The sequence below is a fragment of the Scomber scombrus genome, chromosome 8 (genome assembly GCF_963691925.1).
Source record: "Scomber scombrus chromosome 8, fScoSco1.1, whole genome shotgun sequence".
NCBI lineage: Eukaryota > Metazoa > Chordata > Actinopteri > Scombriformes > Scombridae > Scomber > Scomber scombrus.
The window spans coordinates 1292838-1309660 of NC_084977.1; the positions used below are offsets into that span (position 1 = coordinate 1292838).

Here is a 16823-nt window from a genome sequence, read left to right on the forward strand (position 1 = left end):
ATACACAATAAAGAGAAAGAAAAAGAAAAACAGCAAAGCACATGCTGAAAGATGATTATTTTTTTATTTTTTTTTTGGCTTGTAGCGCTTCAAATTCCCTTTAGTCCACTTTAAAATAATAGCTGATTAATAACAAATAATTAAAACTCTAATGATGATCACCAACTATTGGACACTCAAGTGTGACATATCAAAACACTATACTGTAAATTACAACACCATTTGTAACATGAAATGTGTTCAAGTCTTTAACAACCCATAAGGCATGAAGGAGCAGTGGCTCAATCACTTTCAGCTTTCAGATGCATAGGAGATGTGATGCGAGATGCTCTGAACATAAATAGATTGTCTGAAAGTAGGAAGTGGACTATGTTTGATTATTCCAGCTCAGCAAATGTCAGGAAGGAACACATTTCTTTTAAACAAAAAGTCAGATCTTTAGCTCACAAAGCCAGTTTACTTCATAATCAACCTTCAAACTGCTTCATCTGAAAAATAACACAACAAACCTCCCAACAGTGAAAGATCATAATAATAATTCAAGCTGAGAGCTGCAACTGGGTGTGTCCACCTCTCCCACAAACACAATACCACAGCACCCATAATCTTGATAATATACTGTGATGGCACGCTATTTTCATGTTCCAAAGAGAGTCAAAGTGTCGCAGCTCTTCCCATATTTTACTAAACTTTGAATATATAGTTTATAGAAGCCAATTTCCTCCAAAAGAAAAAAAAGAAAAGAAGACTTCCTAAAAAAACTTTCTTGTAATTTTGACATGAAAGTCACTTTTTACTTTGACCCAAGTTTCATAATTTTGACATTTGTAATATTTTACCTTTTTCTTCTTTTTCTGGCTGTGACAGGCTTCCACAGCAGTTTCATATATTCACATTCCCCTTGAAAAACTAATTCTATCCTGGTGAAGAAAAATGAGTTTCACATACTGCAGCAAATTGCAATCTTGTAGATTTCATTATCCATGGAAAGAAGCACAGAAGCACCTATGCATGGTTAATGAAAGGTCAAAACATCACCTGAAGAAGAAATGTGTGCTATTTGGACTCAATGATATCTTCAGTTAAGGATTTTTTTTTTTCAAAGGATAAAAAAAGTAGAAGAATTTAAATGATCAGAACTGAACTTTAATATAAAGCAATGCTAGCTCTCAAACAGTGAAGTCAACAGTTTGCATCACATTTCCAGGTAAATCCATCATGGAAGGTTGGCAAATGGACATGTTGGCAATTTGTTTTGTTGTGTACATATACACTACTGAACTCTCTGTGGTGTATGTGTACACTGAAAACCTTCTTGTGTGTAGTGTTATGCAGCCTCTGAGTTGAACTCAGAGGAGAAACCTGTGCAGGTGATGCAGACTGTTGGCATAATTTACTGGCGTTACTTCTCGCAGTGTGATTACTCGGCACAAGCGGCAGCAGTAATGATGTAGCAGCAGTGAGGCACAGCTCATTGTTAGCTCCTATGATGGTCATCACAGCTGAATGGAGAGAAGGCAGCACAGCTAACTTTGAACGGCATGTCGTCACACAGTCACACGGTGTGAAATGTCCTCTTCCTCTGCTTTCCTTCATCCTTCCTGGTGGACCTTGCATGGCACTGTCATCCTCTCTGCGACCCCATGTTGAACGGTGATGTGTCAGGTGATGTTTGCTTACTCATCATCCCATGTTTGCTGTAGCAGGAAGTTTGCGGCCAGATTTTCATTCTTCTCACAGGCAAAGTAAGCCTGGATGACTAAACCTTCGGGGAAGCCCAGTGCTTTTAACTGGAACACAAGACACATGCTCAGGATTGTTACACACACGCACGCACGCGCACACACACACACACAGCTGTTTGTGAGACAGTTACTGGTAAATGTGACCACATAATATATAAATAACTCATTTAAATGACCCATTGTCACAAAGGACACTGCTGCTAACTCCATGGACTTGAGTGGAAAACTAAACAATCTTTATCTTTATTTATTTATAAAGCGACAAATCACAACAAAAGTCATCTCAAGGCAACAAGCACTCTACACTGTGATCATATGAGCAGAAATACACATGTATCAATACTCACCTGCTGTACACAAAACTGACTCAACCTTCAACACAAGCTGCCACAGTTACCAAGACTGTCACCATTAACCCCTTTAAAGCTGCACTGTTTATATCTTACATAATCATAAATTCATTTCATTATGGATAAATAAGGAAACACAAGCCCTTATTTTGAAAAGCCAGGAGCAACATTTTTCTTTCCTTATTCTGGTTTGGATTATCCAATGTCAAAAAATATTAAATCATAGGTATGTGTAAGTAACTACTGACAAGTTGGGTAATTATCCAGCTAACAAGATAATTCACTGATAACTCCCTGCACTGTCATGAACTGACCCTCTCGATGGCCTCCTTCTCCTGTGGGGTGACCTGGATGTAGTTGGTTTGTCGTGAGCCTGGGGCCTCGGCTCCCTCCCCTCCAGTGTCTCCACCACGTGGCTCATTCAGCATCTGGACAAAGCGTTCCTGGTGCTGCGTGATTTGCTGCAGGTTAAGTAATAACAGTAATAATACAATTATTGATATATAGCATATACCAATAGCATAGAGGTAATATACAGATTTATAAAAAGTGATTTATAAAAGTTCAGCTGCCCTCCAGGATTATGTCAGATGTATTTGATCAGACATTTTGTAGAAAAATATCAAAATATGATTTAAACTACTTGTCTTGCATTTAATAAATGATGGTTAAGAAGAATAATGATGATATTGCTATAGACTCTGGTGACTTACTCATACCTCCATGGTTCTCTATGTTTTGTTTTTGTATGTATGTATGTATGTATGTATATATATATATATATATATATATATATATATACAGGTGAGCGAATGTATACATGTATGTTTTAATTTATTTTATTTATTCTTTTCTTGTTTGTTTTGTTTTCATTAGTTCTAACACAGACACTATATAGTGTGTATTTCAGTTATTTTGACGTACTGTATGCAACCACACTTTTTCCATAGTGTAATATCCATTGCATCGATGCTGTCTATATTCTGTCTGTACAACATTTTGGAAAAATAATGTGCAAAAAAACTGCTAAATTGCATCAATCCCAGTGTTCAGAAGTGTGCTGCGGTCATGTCTAATTCTTGCCCAAAGAACTGCTGATAAAGATGCAAACACAACCACATAAAGCCCTCTTCAATGCTGAGACCCGGATTTGCCGAAAAACACTTTTTTCCTGAACTTTCCTCATGTGTCTTAGCACTCTGTAAAAAAAGTTGAAAAAAATATCCTGCTAACAGACAAAATGTAAAACCTCACAGAGACCCGGTGTGGTGTTGTAGGTGTGCTGGTATGCTACCTGCAGCAGCTGTGGGTTGTCTCTGCCCAGCTGCTGCAGCAGGGCTGGTAGGAGGGCCGGGTTCTGCTGGATGATCTGTCTCATCTGCTGGAACTGAGGCTGGTTCCTCAGGAACTCCAGAGGGTTCCCTGTGGAGACAGAGCCTCCACCTGCAGACGGAGGCGGGTTTGCAGACACTGGCTCTGCTGGGGAACGTAACACATGTTTCAAAGTGTCCAAAATATTAACAGTTGACTAATTACACATCCAGCCAGCACCTAGCAACATTAGCATTCCTTTGGACTTGTGCTTCTCCTTTTAGCATTATCTGTCTTCACCTACTCTTTCTTTATCATGTAGTGTCTAACTGTGTGTGTGTGTGTGTGTGTGTGTGTGTGTGTGCTGTTTGGTGCTGTGCTGGTAGTGTACAGTGGCTCTATCAGAGCTTTTTCAATGAAAACAGCTGACTGCCACTTCTGGAAACCAGGCTGATGAGAGCTCTGAGCTCAAAAACAATGAGCTGAAAGATGCTACAAAGCTCAGTAAATCTGAGTGGAAGTCGATAACTAGTTGATTATTTTCTATGCATTTGTCACAACAAGCGACACCTTTCACTCACACACATAGTCATCTGAGCCATTTTTACACAAAAAACAGTGGTTAGTGCAGCTTTAACAACATTTAAAGCTGAAGGAAACTTGACCACAAACAGAGTGGAACATGGAGCCTTATATGGCAATTTTCTTTTACTGGCTATATTAGCCCCTACACACAGACTTCTTTTTTCTTATTTTTGGACCCTGTTTGACTGAATTGTCCTAATGTACAACCTAGGTTTTAATCTCTTAATTCCAGTATTGGTTTATAATTAAGGATTTGGTTTCTATTGCTGTTTACATTCTTGTATTGTTATATTGTGTATTCGTATTCTGTATCAGATACAGTAATTGCAAGGGAATATCCTTACACTGTCACTTTTGCACCATGGTACACATTCTATCCTACCATAGAATCCAACTACACCATTCCCACTATGTATACTTCCTGTAATCTGTAATCTATCTATCTATCTAATTTAATTTAAGGGGCATGGATTATGGTCATGATCTCTGTCTGTCAGAAACAAACTCAGCACAGTAATGATAATAGTGAACGGACGGCCATCAATAGACAGGAAAACTTTCATGAGCTATCTGGACCGGTGTTATGTCAGGATGGAAACACCATCTAGTGGACCGGTGTAGAGGCTCTTCAGCCTGGACAGTCTAGTGCTGACTCAAACAGGTTGTCTATGTATTATTTTGAGGCAGTTATTATTTGTACAACATGGTGTTATGATGGTCAAGACTCATATTATTTTACATCACTGGCATTGCTAAGGAGTAACGCAAAAGTAAACTAGTAATGTAATTACTTTCCACAGGGAGTAAATAAGTGATGCATTACTTTTTTTTTTGAAGTAACGAGTAATGTGTAATATATTCAATTTTTTGAGTGACTAATTTTTTGACCACCCATTTTGCTGGTCTCTTGTAGGATGACAATAGTCCATCCACTAGAGTTCACTGAGTTTTTTGATGAGTATGAACATGATATATATACATATGTAACTATCATTATTATATGAATAAAAGTGTGCTCTTACTGGTGGAGGCTGCTGGGGGCTGCTGTGGTTGTTGTGTAGCAGGGGTAGGGGGGTTGGATGGAGCACTGTGTCTGACTGGTTCCTGAGGTAGCAGGTCACTGGCCTCTGCTGGAATACCCTGCAGTACACAAACATTTACTACATGCTCACAGTGAACATAGTGGAATGTGGGGCTGGTTCAATCCTCACCATGAGTAGATACTCCACTGCTCGGTCTGGGTTGTTGTAACTGGCTCTGAGTGCAGACACCACCTGCTCTCGCTCATAACCCATAGACATGATCTCTGACACCAGGTTCTCATAGGCCTGACCTGTCACTGTGGAAACAAGAGAGAGGGAGGACAGAGGTTGATGGAAGCAGGATGGAACTGAATATCTTTAGGCTGTGGAGTATTTGATGAAGTCATCTTGGGCTTACGGAAACATTGATTGATATTTTTCACAATTTTCTGACATTACATAGACAAAACAACTGATCAATTCATCGAGAAAAAAGTCAAAAGATTAAAAGATTAATGAAAATAATTTTCAGTAGCAGCACTAATATAGAGTATTGCTATTCCCAGACTACATCAGGCGTCTCATGCTGGCATTTGGCATGTCTGCTGTATTGTAAATGTATTTAACCCTCACATACTGTTCATATTCTGACTCATAATTAATCTCTACAACAATTTCACATTCATAAATTCCCCATCAGTTGTTTATAAATGTTTGATTAATCTTTAATGAAGAGTGTATTCTGTTTATTTATGGAAAAAAGACATTCACAATCACTATTTTAATATCCAGGAAAACATTTGATAGAATTTGGACATTTGAATATACAAAAAACGTGTATCAGCTGCACAAAAATGTTTAAAAATGACATGTTTTATTTCCATTTTTGTATACTGCGAGACACATTAGTACGGCTAAAAGAAATGTGTATATGGTGTTTTTACAACTGTAAAATGTAAAAATGGGTCAAATTTGACCCCAAACAGTCTGTAAGGGTTAATAAGTCTGTGTAAATGTATTGAGTTAAATAGTTGGGATTTTGCCTGTTTTTCTGCATACAGCAAATATTTATCCTATGGATTTTCTTCTGATTTCCATTTTCAATTAATGTGTTTAATTATTTAGTTAATTGTTGACTACACATCAGGTCACATTGGTAACTCTGCATTAGCTGTATACCTGTTTGAGCTGCACCATGGATGTACAGGGTGTCCTCTGGTATGATTTCAAAACTGATTTTATAAGACTTTAAGAGGTCATTGGATTGTCTAACACTCCCTTTTCAACTGCTGAGTTGGAGAGTTTGTGTTCAACAGTATTTTGTAACTCTCTGAAAAAGACTATCAACCCACTTCACACCTCTGTTGTTCAGTCCAGTGTGTGAACCTCTCTATGAACTCTCTTATTTTCATTTTCTTGGTCATTTGCTGTTATTTGATAGATGGCAGCAGACACACAGCAGTACATACTCAAACTGGTGGCACTGCAGTTACTTCTCATTAGTATAATAAAGTGCTACACCAAAAATGTCACGTGGAGATCTCTGTGTGGACCCTCTGAACAGCTAGATACACTTTGACTGTGATCCAACAGCCACCGTGTTAAATCATCTAGTTCATTTTACCCTCAAAACAAACTGCTGTCACTAGAAGGAGTAACTTGTGACAGGGGTGCAATTTTTAAAAAATGAAGCAAATTCCACCCAGAGCAGAAGTGAGTCAGTAGTTTGATATGTTCTTGATTTATGGTAGAAATTTAAAAAAAGAATCATTTTGTTACCTAGTATTGATGCTGCTTCCTCAAGGAGGCCCAGTTCATCAACGAGGCTTTGAGAGAAATGAACAAAGAGAAAAAACAAATGAATATTCTAAAGCACGCACAGTTTTAGTAGCAACAGTTATTAGTTACACACACAGAAGAGTAACTTCTAAATATGGCAACCAGGGAATAGTACCTTGTAATTTTTACTGCAGAGCTCCTTATTCTTGGAGAAAATAATCATGTAAAGCAGGTAATTATCAGTAAGGATAAGTTCAACCTTTAATGTATGTAAACATATTGCATGTTTCCTCCAACCTGGCATCAGAGGAGTGGACTGGTGCAGTGGCAGATGGTTGATTCTCAGGCTCTTCCCTTGGCTTCTCCTCTGGCTGGGAAGCAGGGGCAGAGCAGTCTGCCAGCGCCGTCTGACCAGCTTCAGGGGCCGGTGCCAGTGCTAGTGCTGGAGCTGGAGCTGGGGCAGGGGCTACAGTGGAGGCAGCGGCTGTGGCAGCAGCTGAGGCCGATGCTGGAGCTGCGCTCGGGGCTGGGTTTGGCTCCAGAGCTGTGGTTTCTTCAGATGAGGTTGACAGGGTGGAGTTTTCTGGGGCTGGGGGCAGAGCTTCAGAGGGAGGCACTGACTGAGGAGTGGGTGTGGGTGCAGGCACTGTATATGACGGTGTGGAGGGTACTTGTGTTGGGGCAGAGGCTGGTGCTGGAGCTGAGGATGAGGGTGGTGCTGGGGCTAGAGCTGGAGCTGGATCTGCAGCTGGTAAGGGAGTCACCTTAGGGGTTGCTTGTGGCGGAGGGGCTGGTTTAGGCTAAAAACACACATAACAACACAAATGTTGGTCATTCATGTTGTGCTCCTACTTTACCACACTCCCTTTAACCTGCAGTTTTTACTGTAATGCTGCTGCGTACTACTCTCAAATATCATAACACGTTCACAGGTAAAGTCACATACCATAACCTCTCAAGTAAAAGACAGTATGTCAAATAACAGCGTGGAACATTATGAACAAATAAAGGCTGTTTTCTAATAAATGCCAGGTAAACAAACCTGTGCTATAATGACTCAAAAGGTGATTTCAGCTGAATGCTTTCTGCCAGATAATCAATCCTGCTTTGTACATAATAATCACAACAAAAGCAAACAATGCACACTTTCTCATTAGAGCTGGTGGTGAGCAAACAAAACGCAGCTCTGACTTCAGAGCATGTTCTGTAATGTTGCTAGAACACACAGAACATGCAGCCAGATGTTTCAGACTGGAGAGAAGCAGTGGTATACAGAGAAAAGACACAAAACTGTTTATTAACTAACTTCTCAGGCAAAGAAAAGAGTCAGACATTAGTTCAACAGAAACAATGATTATGTTGATATATGTCCATGGAGAAGTGGTTGTTACTGGTGAAGAGTAAAGGCTTGGGCCAGTTTGTTGGATTGTATTTGTTGATATGATGCAACGATAATAATAATAATAATAGTAATAATAATTAAAGCTGCAAGCAGCGATGAACGGGCCCTCGCGCACCACGCACGTTGTGCTGTGGCACTGTCAGAGGGCGGTGAATTGGTGAAATAACAATTCCTGTGTTCACTATGTGGAGCTAGAAAACAGCCACAAAGTAACACACACAGCCACTTATCATAAGGGAATGCAGAGGAAAATCACACCAGTCATGAATATGATGTGATAAAGGTGTTTAGTTTAACACTGAGGAAATGCAGGGTATTTATGCATGGATTTAGCTGCTTCAAAGTGTGTTTTGAGATGTAAACCATGTTTCTAATCATGTAGCTGGTATACAAATTGCCTAAATGTTGTGGAAAAATTGTGGCAATTGACCTTAGTGTCTGACTTGTAATATTGTATATGTTTATGTTATGTTTAGGGTGTTGTGTAAGGATGTTGTATGTAAATAAATGTGGAGGTGACAGACATAAATGTGCATGATTGAGAAAAAGTAAGGATGTAATTAAATGTGGGTATACATGTTATTAACATTTGTAGTAAAAATTCAATTTAAAATGGAGATTAATAGTAAGAATCCCTTCGAAAACAATAGGGCCTTCGGGCCAGTCAGTGCTTGGGCCCTAATAAACTGTATTTATAGAGCACCTTTCAAATAAACAGAATAAAAAAAATTGTAAAATTAGACAATTTGTTAAAAAAAGATATTCACTAAAAATAAGTTAAAATGACAGTAATTAAAATCCAAATTAAACAGATATGTTTCCATGTGTTGTCTAAAAATGTTCACAGAGCTCACATCTCTTCTAGCTTTGGATAGACTATTCCATCATTTTGGAGCATAATTACAGAATGCTGGGCTTCCTATGTTCCTATGGATGTAATTGTGTATCTATAAAAACCCAGCTGTGGATGACCTGAGATCTGGTGAGGGATTATAAAACTACAGAGAGTCCCAAACTATACAGAGCTTTAAAAAACAGTAAAAGAAGCTTAAAATCTATTCTAACAGACACTGGGAGCTAGAGAAGTGTAAAACCACAGTAATATGTTCACTTGTAGTGTTTGTCACTGAGTGTAGTAGTTCAATATATTCTTATCCTTTGGGTGATTTATGTGCATCAGTGTTTCCTCTATAATTACACAGGCCTGGCGGGAGGCCAGCGAGAACCACTACCAGGCCAAAAACACAAAAATAACAAATATCTATTCATTTTGAATCAATAGTATATGAACGCCTCTGTGCAGTACTGTTCTCTCGGTCACTGAATGACAAAAGTGTTGGTAGCGTAGCTCCTTTGAAGAATAGGACAGTGCACAGTCCTCCTTTTGCACCCTAACACCCTATTTTATCTAAATATGTATGTTCAGTAAAGATAGAAACATTTTCTGTTGTGACGCATTTCATTTTTGACATTCACTACAATTAGAGCTATCTGAGCTTCTAGAGCACTTCTGGTGTCAAAGGCGTGGTCGTTGATCACATGCACATGACCCCATGAACATGAATAAACCTATCTGGAACAATTTTAAGTTCATTTTAACTCATTTCACTGCTGGTGTGCACAAATTGGGGTCCTGGTGTCGTGGGCTCATCAAAATCCTGGAAACAGTGTTCGGTATTATATATCATACTCACCACTCTGCTGCTCTCAGTCGATCATTTTAACATAAATATTGTTTTCATTCACCAATTATTTCCAACCACTTTTACTTTTTCTGTTTTTTGCAATTGCTGCAAAGTCAATTAAGTTTAAACTTCCTGTGTTTGCTTGAGTTGAGGTCACTGGAGGATCTCTGCAGGAACAGTTCAGTTTCAAAACTGTATCTCCATTAGATGTTGGATTCAAATCAAGCACAACATCATTCTGCAGACACACTAACCTTTGTAACCATGACCACCACAAAGTTTTTCTCATCAATTTTGTACTCTTTCAGAGAGGTGTCATCATTCAGGATTTTGCCTGTAAGAGTCAAACAGAAACAGCAAATGAGAAAAGATTCCTGACCTGCAAACAGGCCTAAATATGAGGCTAAAGACATGTTGGGACTTTTTAAGCATGTTTAGAATAGTGTGTTTGACCTCTGAACATTTTATATATACAATATTTAATGCAGATGTACTTTTTTTTTACTAGAATACAGTGCTGTGTTGTATGCTATCTATTGCAATACACAGTCACAGCACCTTGACAACAAACATGACAAATCCCTCTATCCCAAAAAGCTGTGGGGCAGCTAATCACATTACAAGTACTTGGTTAATTTGCAAGATGATTATTCTCACTACTGTTTCCCTGAGTTTTCTAAATCTCTCAATAAAGCAGAAGATGTTCAATTGTAAGAAAATAAAAGAAGAGGTGGGGCCTCTGTGTGGAGTGCAGTAGTGGTTTCCTATCCAGCAGACAGTCAGGACTGCATTATGGCCACATTTGGTTAGTTCCACTACTGAGTTACCTCCAAGGAATTATGATATATTATTAGAATTATCATATTATAATATACTTTTGACTTGTACTGCACCTTCAGCAAAGATTTTGAACAGTTGATCAGCACTTTATACTGTTGTCAGTATCTGTTGTCAGCTCAGTTATAAATGAATTCAATATTTAAGAGGTTCTTCTCTCTGTAGAACTCCTCTGGCTCACCTGCATAGATGAGTTTTTGCCCTGCAGCAGGAAATGCATCTTTTCCTCTGTCCTCCTCTATTTTCTCCTTTAAGACTTTCACCTGACAAAAACCCACACATAAAAACATTAATGTCATTGGGAGAGTTACTGAAAAAAACATGACTCCAAATGTTACACATATTTCCCCTTCTTATGTACTTTCAATGGAAGTGATGGAGGACTAAATCCACAGTGTGTCCACACAGTCATTTAAAAGTAGATGATCAGCTTCTATTGAGCTTCATCAGTGTGAGTTAGTCATATCAAGTGATATCTGACACATTTACAGTCTTTTTAGCATCAAATTCCCTCTTAGTGTTTCCCTGTTGAGCTGTGGTGGAAGTATAGTAGTAGCTTGCTCTGTGATTGGAGCCAGGTTGGACACACTGGAGGAGGTGGTGAGATGCACTGTGAAGATGTTCGAGGCCATCTTGAATTACCTGGATCATCCGCTACACAACACCTTTATGCATCAAAAAAACTGCAGTGAACGGCTCCTTTCTCTCCGTTGCAGGACGGAGAGATTTAAAAGATCCTTCGCTCCTACAGCCATCATGCTGTCTAATTCTACAATAATTTACAGAAGAGCTAACAGACTAATTGAATTTCCCCTCTGGGATAAATAAAGGAATTTTGAATTTGAATTTGAATTTGAAAAAGACTTTGCCACTAAAAACACTGCAACGTTGAAACATAGAAGATGAAGATTTGACTCATTTGGACGCTGAAGCTTCATATTAGCTTCACATCAAATTTTAAATACATGTTTACAGAGAAGGAAGACTGTGGATTTAGTCCATCATCACTTCCATTGTAAGTGTATTATGAAAGGATCTTCTAATGGTCAGTATGAGGTTTAATAACAGCAAGAAAAACAGGTTTCACTCTTCATTTGATCACCTGACTGTTGTTTTAAGACAGACCTTTATCCAGATCTGGCAGTTTGTGTTCTGAGGTTTCTGTCTACACTGTGTAATCAACAATATGATTACAGACTGCCAGTTATGTAAATGAATAAACAGTGTTGCTCCATCCATTCTGTAGCAAATGATCATGTACATTAATATCAGCTCTATGAGTAATAATAATGCTGTACAGTCACCTGTCTTGACATCCATGTCTTGAATACTGACAGAATTTTGACTGTGTACTGATTGTCTTATGTAAATGAAACATGTTCTTTTATGTATCCATTTGTCATAAGTTGTCTGACTCACTTGAACACCTTATTTATCCGTTTGTGTGTGTTTTCCCCTCTTTTTGTGTTTTATTTAATTATTTCATTTGTTTTCAGTGAATATGGATCACTGTTCTTTTAGTACTTTCACTTAACTTTTAGTTTCCTATATGTGTCTGCAGTAAAATCTAACAATTCACATAAAAATCTCAAGGAGAATAATCACAGAGTCAAGTAAGTGTGCAAAAGATGTCATATATTATGATAAACAGAAATGTAGAACATTTGAATTGAGGATATTGTGTGGGGTTTTTATATCACTATGACACAGATCTATTGTTCAGACTGTATATCTTCAGATACACTTTCAGGTTAGATGCTAAAGAGAAGTTCATTACACTGTTACTTTAGGTGCAAAGTTTGATATAATCATAATAATTACTTCACGTCAAATTTTCACCATTACAGTATATGAGAGTTTTTGTGTGAATAATTGTGATGATAAGTACTAATTTAACATGTGATCATTTTCTTTGATGCTATTTATTATGGGATGTAAAGCCAATGACTGTTATGGACATTGTGATTGACATTTTGATAAGACTTCACATGAAACATTAGTTCAACACACATAATATACTGTGACAATTGCAGGCTTCTCTGTTCATTTGACTAACAAAACTAACTATTTACTAGTGAATCGTTCCGTTACTACGTGAATAAAAAAGGAGGTTTAAAATATTGCACAGTCATTCATGTTGAGACATTGAAACAAGTCCAATTGTGTAAAAATTACACCAAAATACAAACATTTCCGTTCACAGTTTTCAATATAAAATCTCTACGCCGCTCATACTTTGCGAAACACCACGAGGGCTACGATAAGCGCAGTGCACACAACCAACAGATGGAATACAACATATTTCACGTTATTCTTGAGTCAATAGAAACATAACTTTGAGTTTGTTTTTCTCACAGTCGAGGACGTACATTCACATGCTGTCGGTCATTACACGTTTTAGCACTTTTATTTTGAAGGAAGACATGCCAAATTCCGGTTTTAACCGACCTTAACCTAGCTACATTACCTTACATGAACTCAGTTCTGAGTGGTCCTGCAAGATTGCTGACTTGTCTGGAAGTATATTTTTATATTAATATAAGGTTACTTTTTCAAATACATATAAAAAACCAGCGTAACTATTTGACAGAGTTGAACAGCCTGTACATTGGTCTTATCGTTAGCTAACATTCCCGTATTGTGAAGCTAACCTATATGTATGCCAGCCCTCCCGGCCTGACCGTGTTTACTTCAGCCCCGTTAACTTCTACTCACCGTCAATTCTGGGTCTATATCTATTTTGAATGTCTGCTGTTGGAGGGTCTTCAGTGTTATCGTCAGCATCTTTCCACACGGTGTCAGATGCAGCTGTAGTCAGAAATGAATGCACTGACGGCAGTTTTTCGGTTGTAGCCGCTCTTTTTCGCACAGTATGTATTTATCAGGATCTACATGTATGTGTGACTCAGCTGCCTCAGTGCCGTACAGGCTGCACACGGACGCCATCTGCTGTTGGAGGTGAGGCACAGCAACAATGTGCTGCCTTCAGATGCAGTCGGACATAAGGCACACACGGAGAGTGCAAATAAATTACCCAATAAAACTGTATCTGTCTTTATCTCCTGGTTCAACCTCATATGACCTTACCATTCAACCAAAATGACTTGATTGCCCAGACAATGCATGATAAGACGTCAGGAAAAGTGTTGAGAGAGTTAAACTAATGCCTAATCAACCCTTCAATATATACACACATTTCTAATAAAACCGCCCAACATAATGCCTTATTCTCTTCAATGCTGCAAACAGAGGACAGTCTACTTAAACAATAGGGTTGCAACACACTGGCTGTTAAAAGATTTCTTTCAAATGTGCTTTCAATGGAAGTGATGGAGGACTAAATCCACAGTGTGTCCACACAGTCATTTAAAAGTAGATGATCAGCTTCTATTGAGCTTCATCAGTGTGAGTTAGTCATATCAAGTGATATTTGACACATTTACAGTCTTTTGAGCATCAAATTCCTTCTTAGTGTTTCCCTGTTGAGCTGTAGTGGAAGTATAGTAACAAAAAGAGGGATTTTGCCACTAAAAACTAACGTTGAAACAAGGAAGACTTGATTTGATTAGTAATAGTAATAATAATACATTTATATAGCACTTTATCTTAATACCCAAAGCAGTTCACAGTGAATGAGGGTAACTCACCTCAACCACCCCCGATGTGTAGCACCCACCTGGTCACCTTTTGCACCAGACCACTCACCACACATCAGCTAGAGGAGGAAATAGAGGGATTCAATGAGCCAATTACACATTGTTTGGTCGACAGATGGAGACAGCCTGGTTGGGAATTTTGCCAGGATACTTGGGAACCCCCTAGTGTTTGCAATAAGTGCCATGGGATCTTTAATAACCACAGTGTTTAAGCAGTGCACAGCTGTATGGCAGGGAGGGGAGTGTGTCTGTGTGTCTGTGTGTCTGTGTGTGTCTCATCACTACACCTTTAAAAAATATTTTTGTACGTATTCTTGAATTGATTTACATTTGGAATTTGCTTGAGTTCTGTTTCCAAAACCATTCCACAACTCTGACCCAGAAAGTGAAATACACATCCTCTTCAGAGTGGTTCCAATAAAGTCTTTTTTAGATTGAAACTCTTTTCTTAAATTATATCCCTCATCAGTGTCTAAGAACATTTTTTGTAGGTTGTCCGGATGTAAAATGTTTATTTTCTTTACATGATATTTTTGCCGTCTTATATTCTACAAGACCCTTGAACGTCAGACAGAGCGTGTGACTTTAAAAACAGCATGTTAATGTGTCCATGATTTTGTACTTTTGTACCACACCTCCACATAGTAATTCAGATACAGTTATACAAGTGAACACAGAGTGTTCAATGCTTTAGGATTCAGAATCTGTCTTGTTTTTCCCAGAACTTGTGTTGCCACCTTTGCTCACACATATCTTATTTGAGGTTTCCAGCAGATTTTGTGATCTAATATCACACCCAGAAATTTTTTTTCTCTCTTTTTATATTAACACCATCTATCACCTCTTGTACATGAGTATGTTTTATAATTTCTAAACAGAATAATGTTTGTTTTGTTCAAATTTAATTTAAAGTTGTGATCACCTCCAAAAGCTGCTGTAAATTCTCCCTAGAACAAACAATTCTGCATTTATCATTTATTTACAATGACACTTTTTGGGTTTAATACTGATCCCTTAGAGACTCCACAAGTCATATCCATGCATGTTCATTTGTGTTCACCAGTCTTTACACGTTTGTGCCTGTTTCTTAAATAGTTTTAACCAATTTAGCTCAATCCCTCTAATACCAAATACCAAACCTTTCCAATGGATCTAGTAATATATTGTGTTCAATGAACTCAAGAGCCATAAAACCTCCCACTGCATACTTTTTTAGACTATTCAATTGAAATGTCTTCTGGTAATTCAATATGTTGATCTGTTTGTTGGAAATCTAAACTGACTGTCAGTCTGCTTCTCAGTGACACAAGAACACCTGACACAGTTTGTATTAACCTTCGTGTCGTCCTCTCGGGTCAAATTGACCCCGTCTGTTTTGAATGTTCCTTCTTTCCTCCCTTCTTTCCTTCCATCTGTTCTTCCTCCCTCCCTCCTTCTCTCTTTCTTTCCTTCCTCTCTCTTTCCTCCCTCCATCCCCCTTTCTTCCTTCCTTCTGTCCTTCCTCCTTTCCTCCCTCTCTCCTCCCTTCCTCCCTTCCTTCTTTCCTCTGTCCTTCTTTCCTTCCTTCCCTTTTTTCCTTTTTCCCTCCCTCCTCCCTCCTTCCCTCCCTCCCTCCCTCCTACCTTCCTTTCCTTCCTTCCTTCCTTCCTTCCTTCCTTCCTTCCTTCCTTCCTTCCTTCCTCCTTCCTTTCCTTCCTTCCTCCTTCCTTTCCTTCCTTTTTCCTTCCTCCCTTCCTTCCTTCCTGCCTCCTTTCCTTCCTTTCTCCCTCCTTTCCATCCTTCCTCCTCCCTTCCTTCCTTGACTCGAGGACAACAGGAGGGTTAAACTGGCTTCAATTTGTGAGAAGGTGTGTTGCACCGTGTCTGCCCAGCAGGGGGAGGCAAAGGTTCAGCGCTTGAATCCACAGGTAGCCAGTGTAGTAATCCATACATTTGTTATGTTTTCAACTGCTTATTGAGGTCATAGTAAGTTGAACAAGCATCCAAATGCTGGCAATCTGCTTGGACCCCAGTCGTTATTACTTGTGGATATATTTTGTTAACATTTTGTCGTACCGTAAGTTAGTTGTAGCCTGATTGGGCTGTTACAACCTAGAGAGTTTTGGGGGGGTTTTGTATTTTTTTATGTGTCCAATCAATCAATCAATCAATCAATCAATCAATCAATCAATCAATCAATCAGCTAGCTAGCTGCATGCTTCAGTGTAAACTGTTGTAGTAAGTGTTGCTCATGTGAAATACCAGCCCAAGTGGTAGGGGTTTTACCATTAGTAGTTAGGTCAGTTTTTTTGTCTTTTGTGTTTTGGTTTGTGTCTTTATGTTGAGGTTGCTTAGCTGTAGTTCTTCTTTGTTTGTTATTGTGCTGTTAGCCCATCCTGTAGCTATGGATTAGAAATAAAACCCCTGAAAGTGCCCTGAAAAATTAATTGTTGCAGTGGCCCTTGGGAGCTG

The 16823-nt window shown here is 38.7% G+C and overlaps 1 protein-coding gene across 2 annotated transcripts; it reads right to left on the reverse strand.

Annotated features, from left to right (window-relative positions):
- Positions 1-55: 55 nt before the first annotated feature.
- rad23ab (RAD23 homolog A, nucleotide excision repair protein b) lies at positions 56-13630 on the reverse strand. Of its 2 annotated transcripts, none has more exons than XM_062424482.1 (10): positions 13432-13630; positions 10898-10979; positions 10134-10213; positions 7090-7592; positions 6793-6839; positions 5203-5330; positions 5014-5131; positions 3390-3574; positions 2410-2544; positions 56-1790 (listed from the first exon to the last, which is right to left on the reverse strand). In XM_062424482.1, exons 1-10 carry the CDS (start codon positions 13498-13500, stop codon positions 1677-1679), a joined length of 1461 nt encoding a protein of 486 aa, XP_062280466.1. In that variant the 5' UTR covers positions 13501-13630; the 3' UTR covers positions 56-1676. The 2 variants fall into 2 exon arrangements, with proteins under 2 accessions (XP_062280466.1, XP_062280465.1); XM_062424481.1 differs by having other exon boundaries at positions 2410-2556.
- Positions 13631-16823: the final 3193 nt, after the last annotated feature.

Coding starts and splice junctions, on each gene's coding strand:
- rad23ab (XM_062424481.1), bottom strand. CDS start 13,500: ATGCTGACGATAACACTGAAGACCCTCCAACAGCAGACATTCAAAATA. Junction 5,132..5,202: donor CAGTGGAGTATCTACTCATG/GTGAGGATTGAA, acceptor TGTGTACTGCAG/GGTATTCCAGCAGAGGCCAG. Junction 3,575..5,013: donor GCCCCCAGCAGCCTCCACCA/GTAAGAGCACAC, acceptor TACGTTCCCCAG/CAGAGCCAGTGTCTGCAAAC.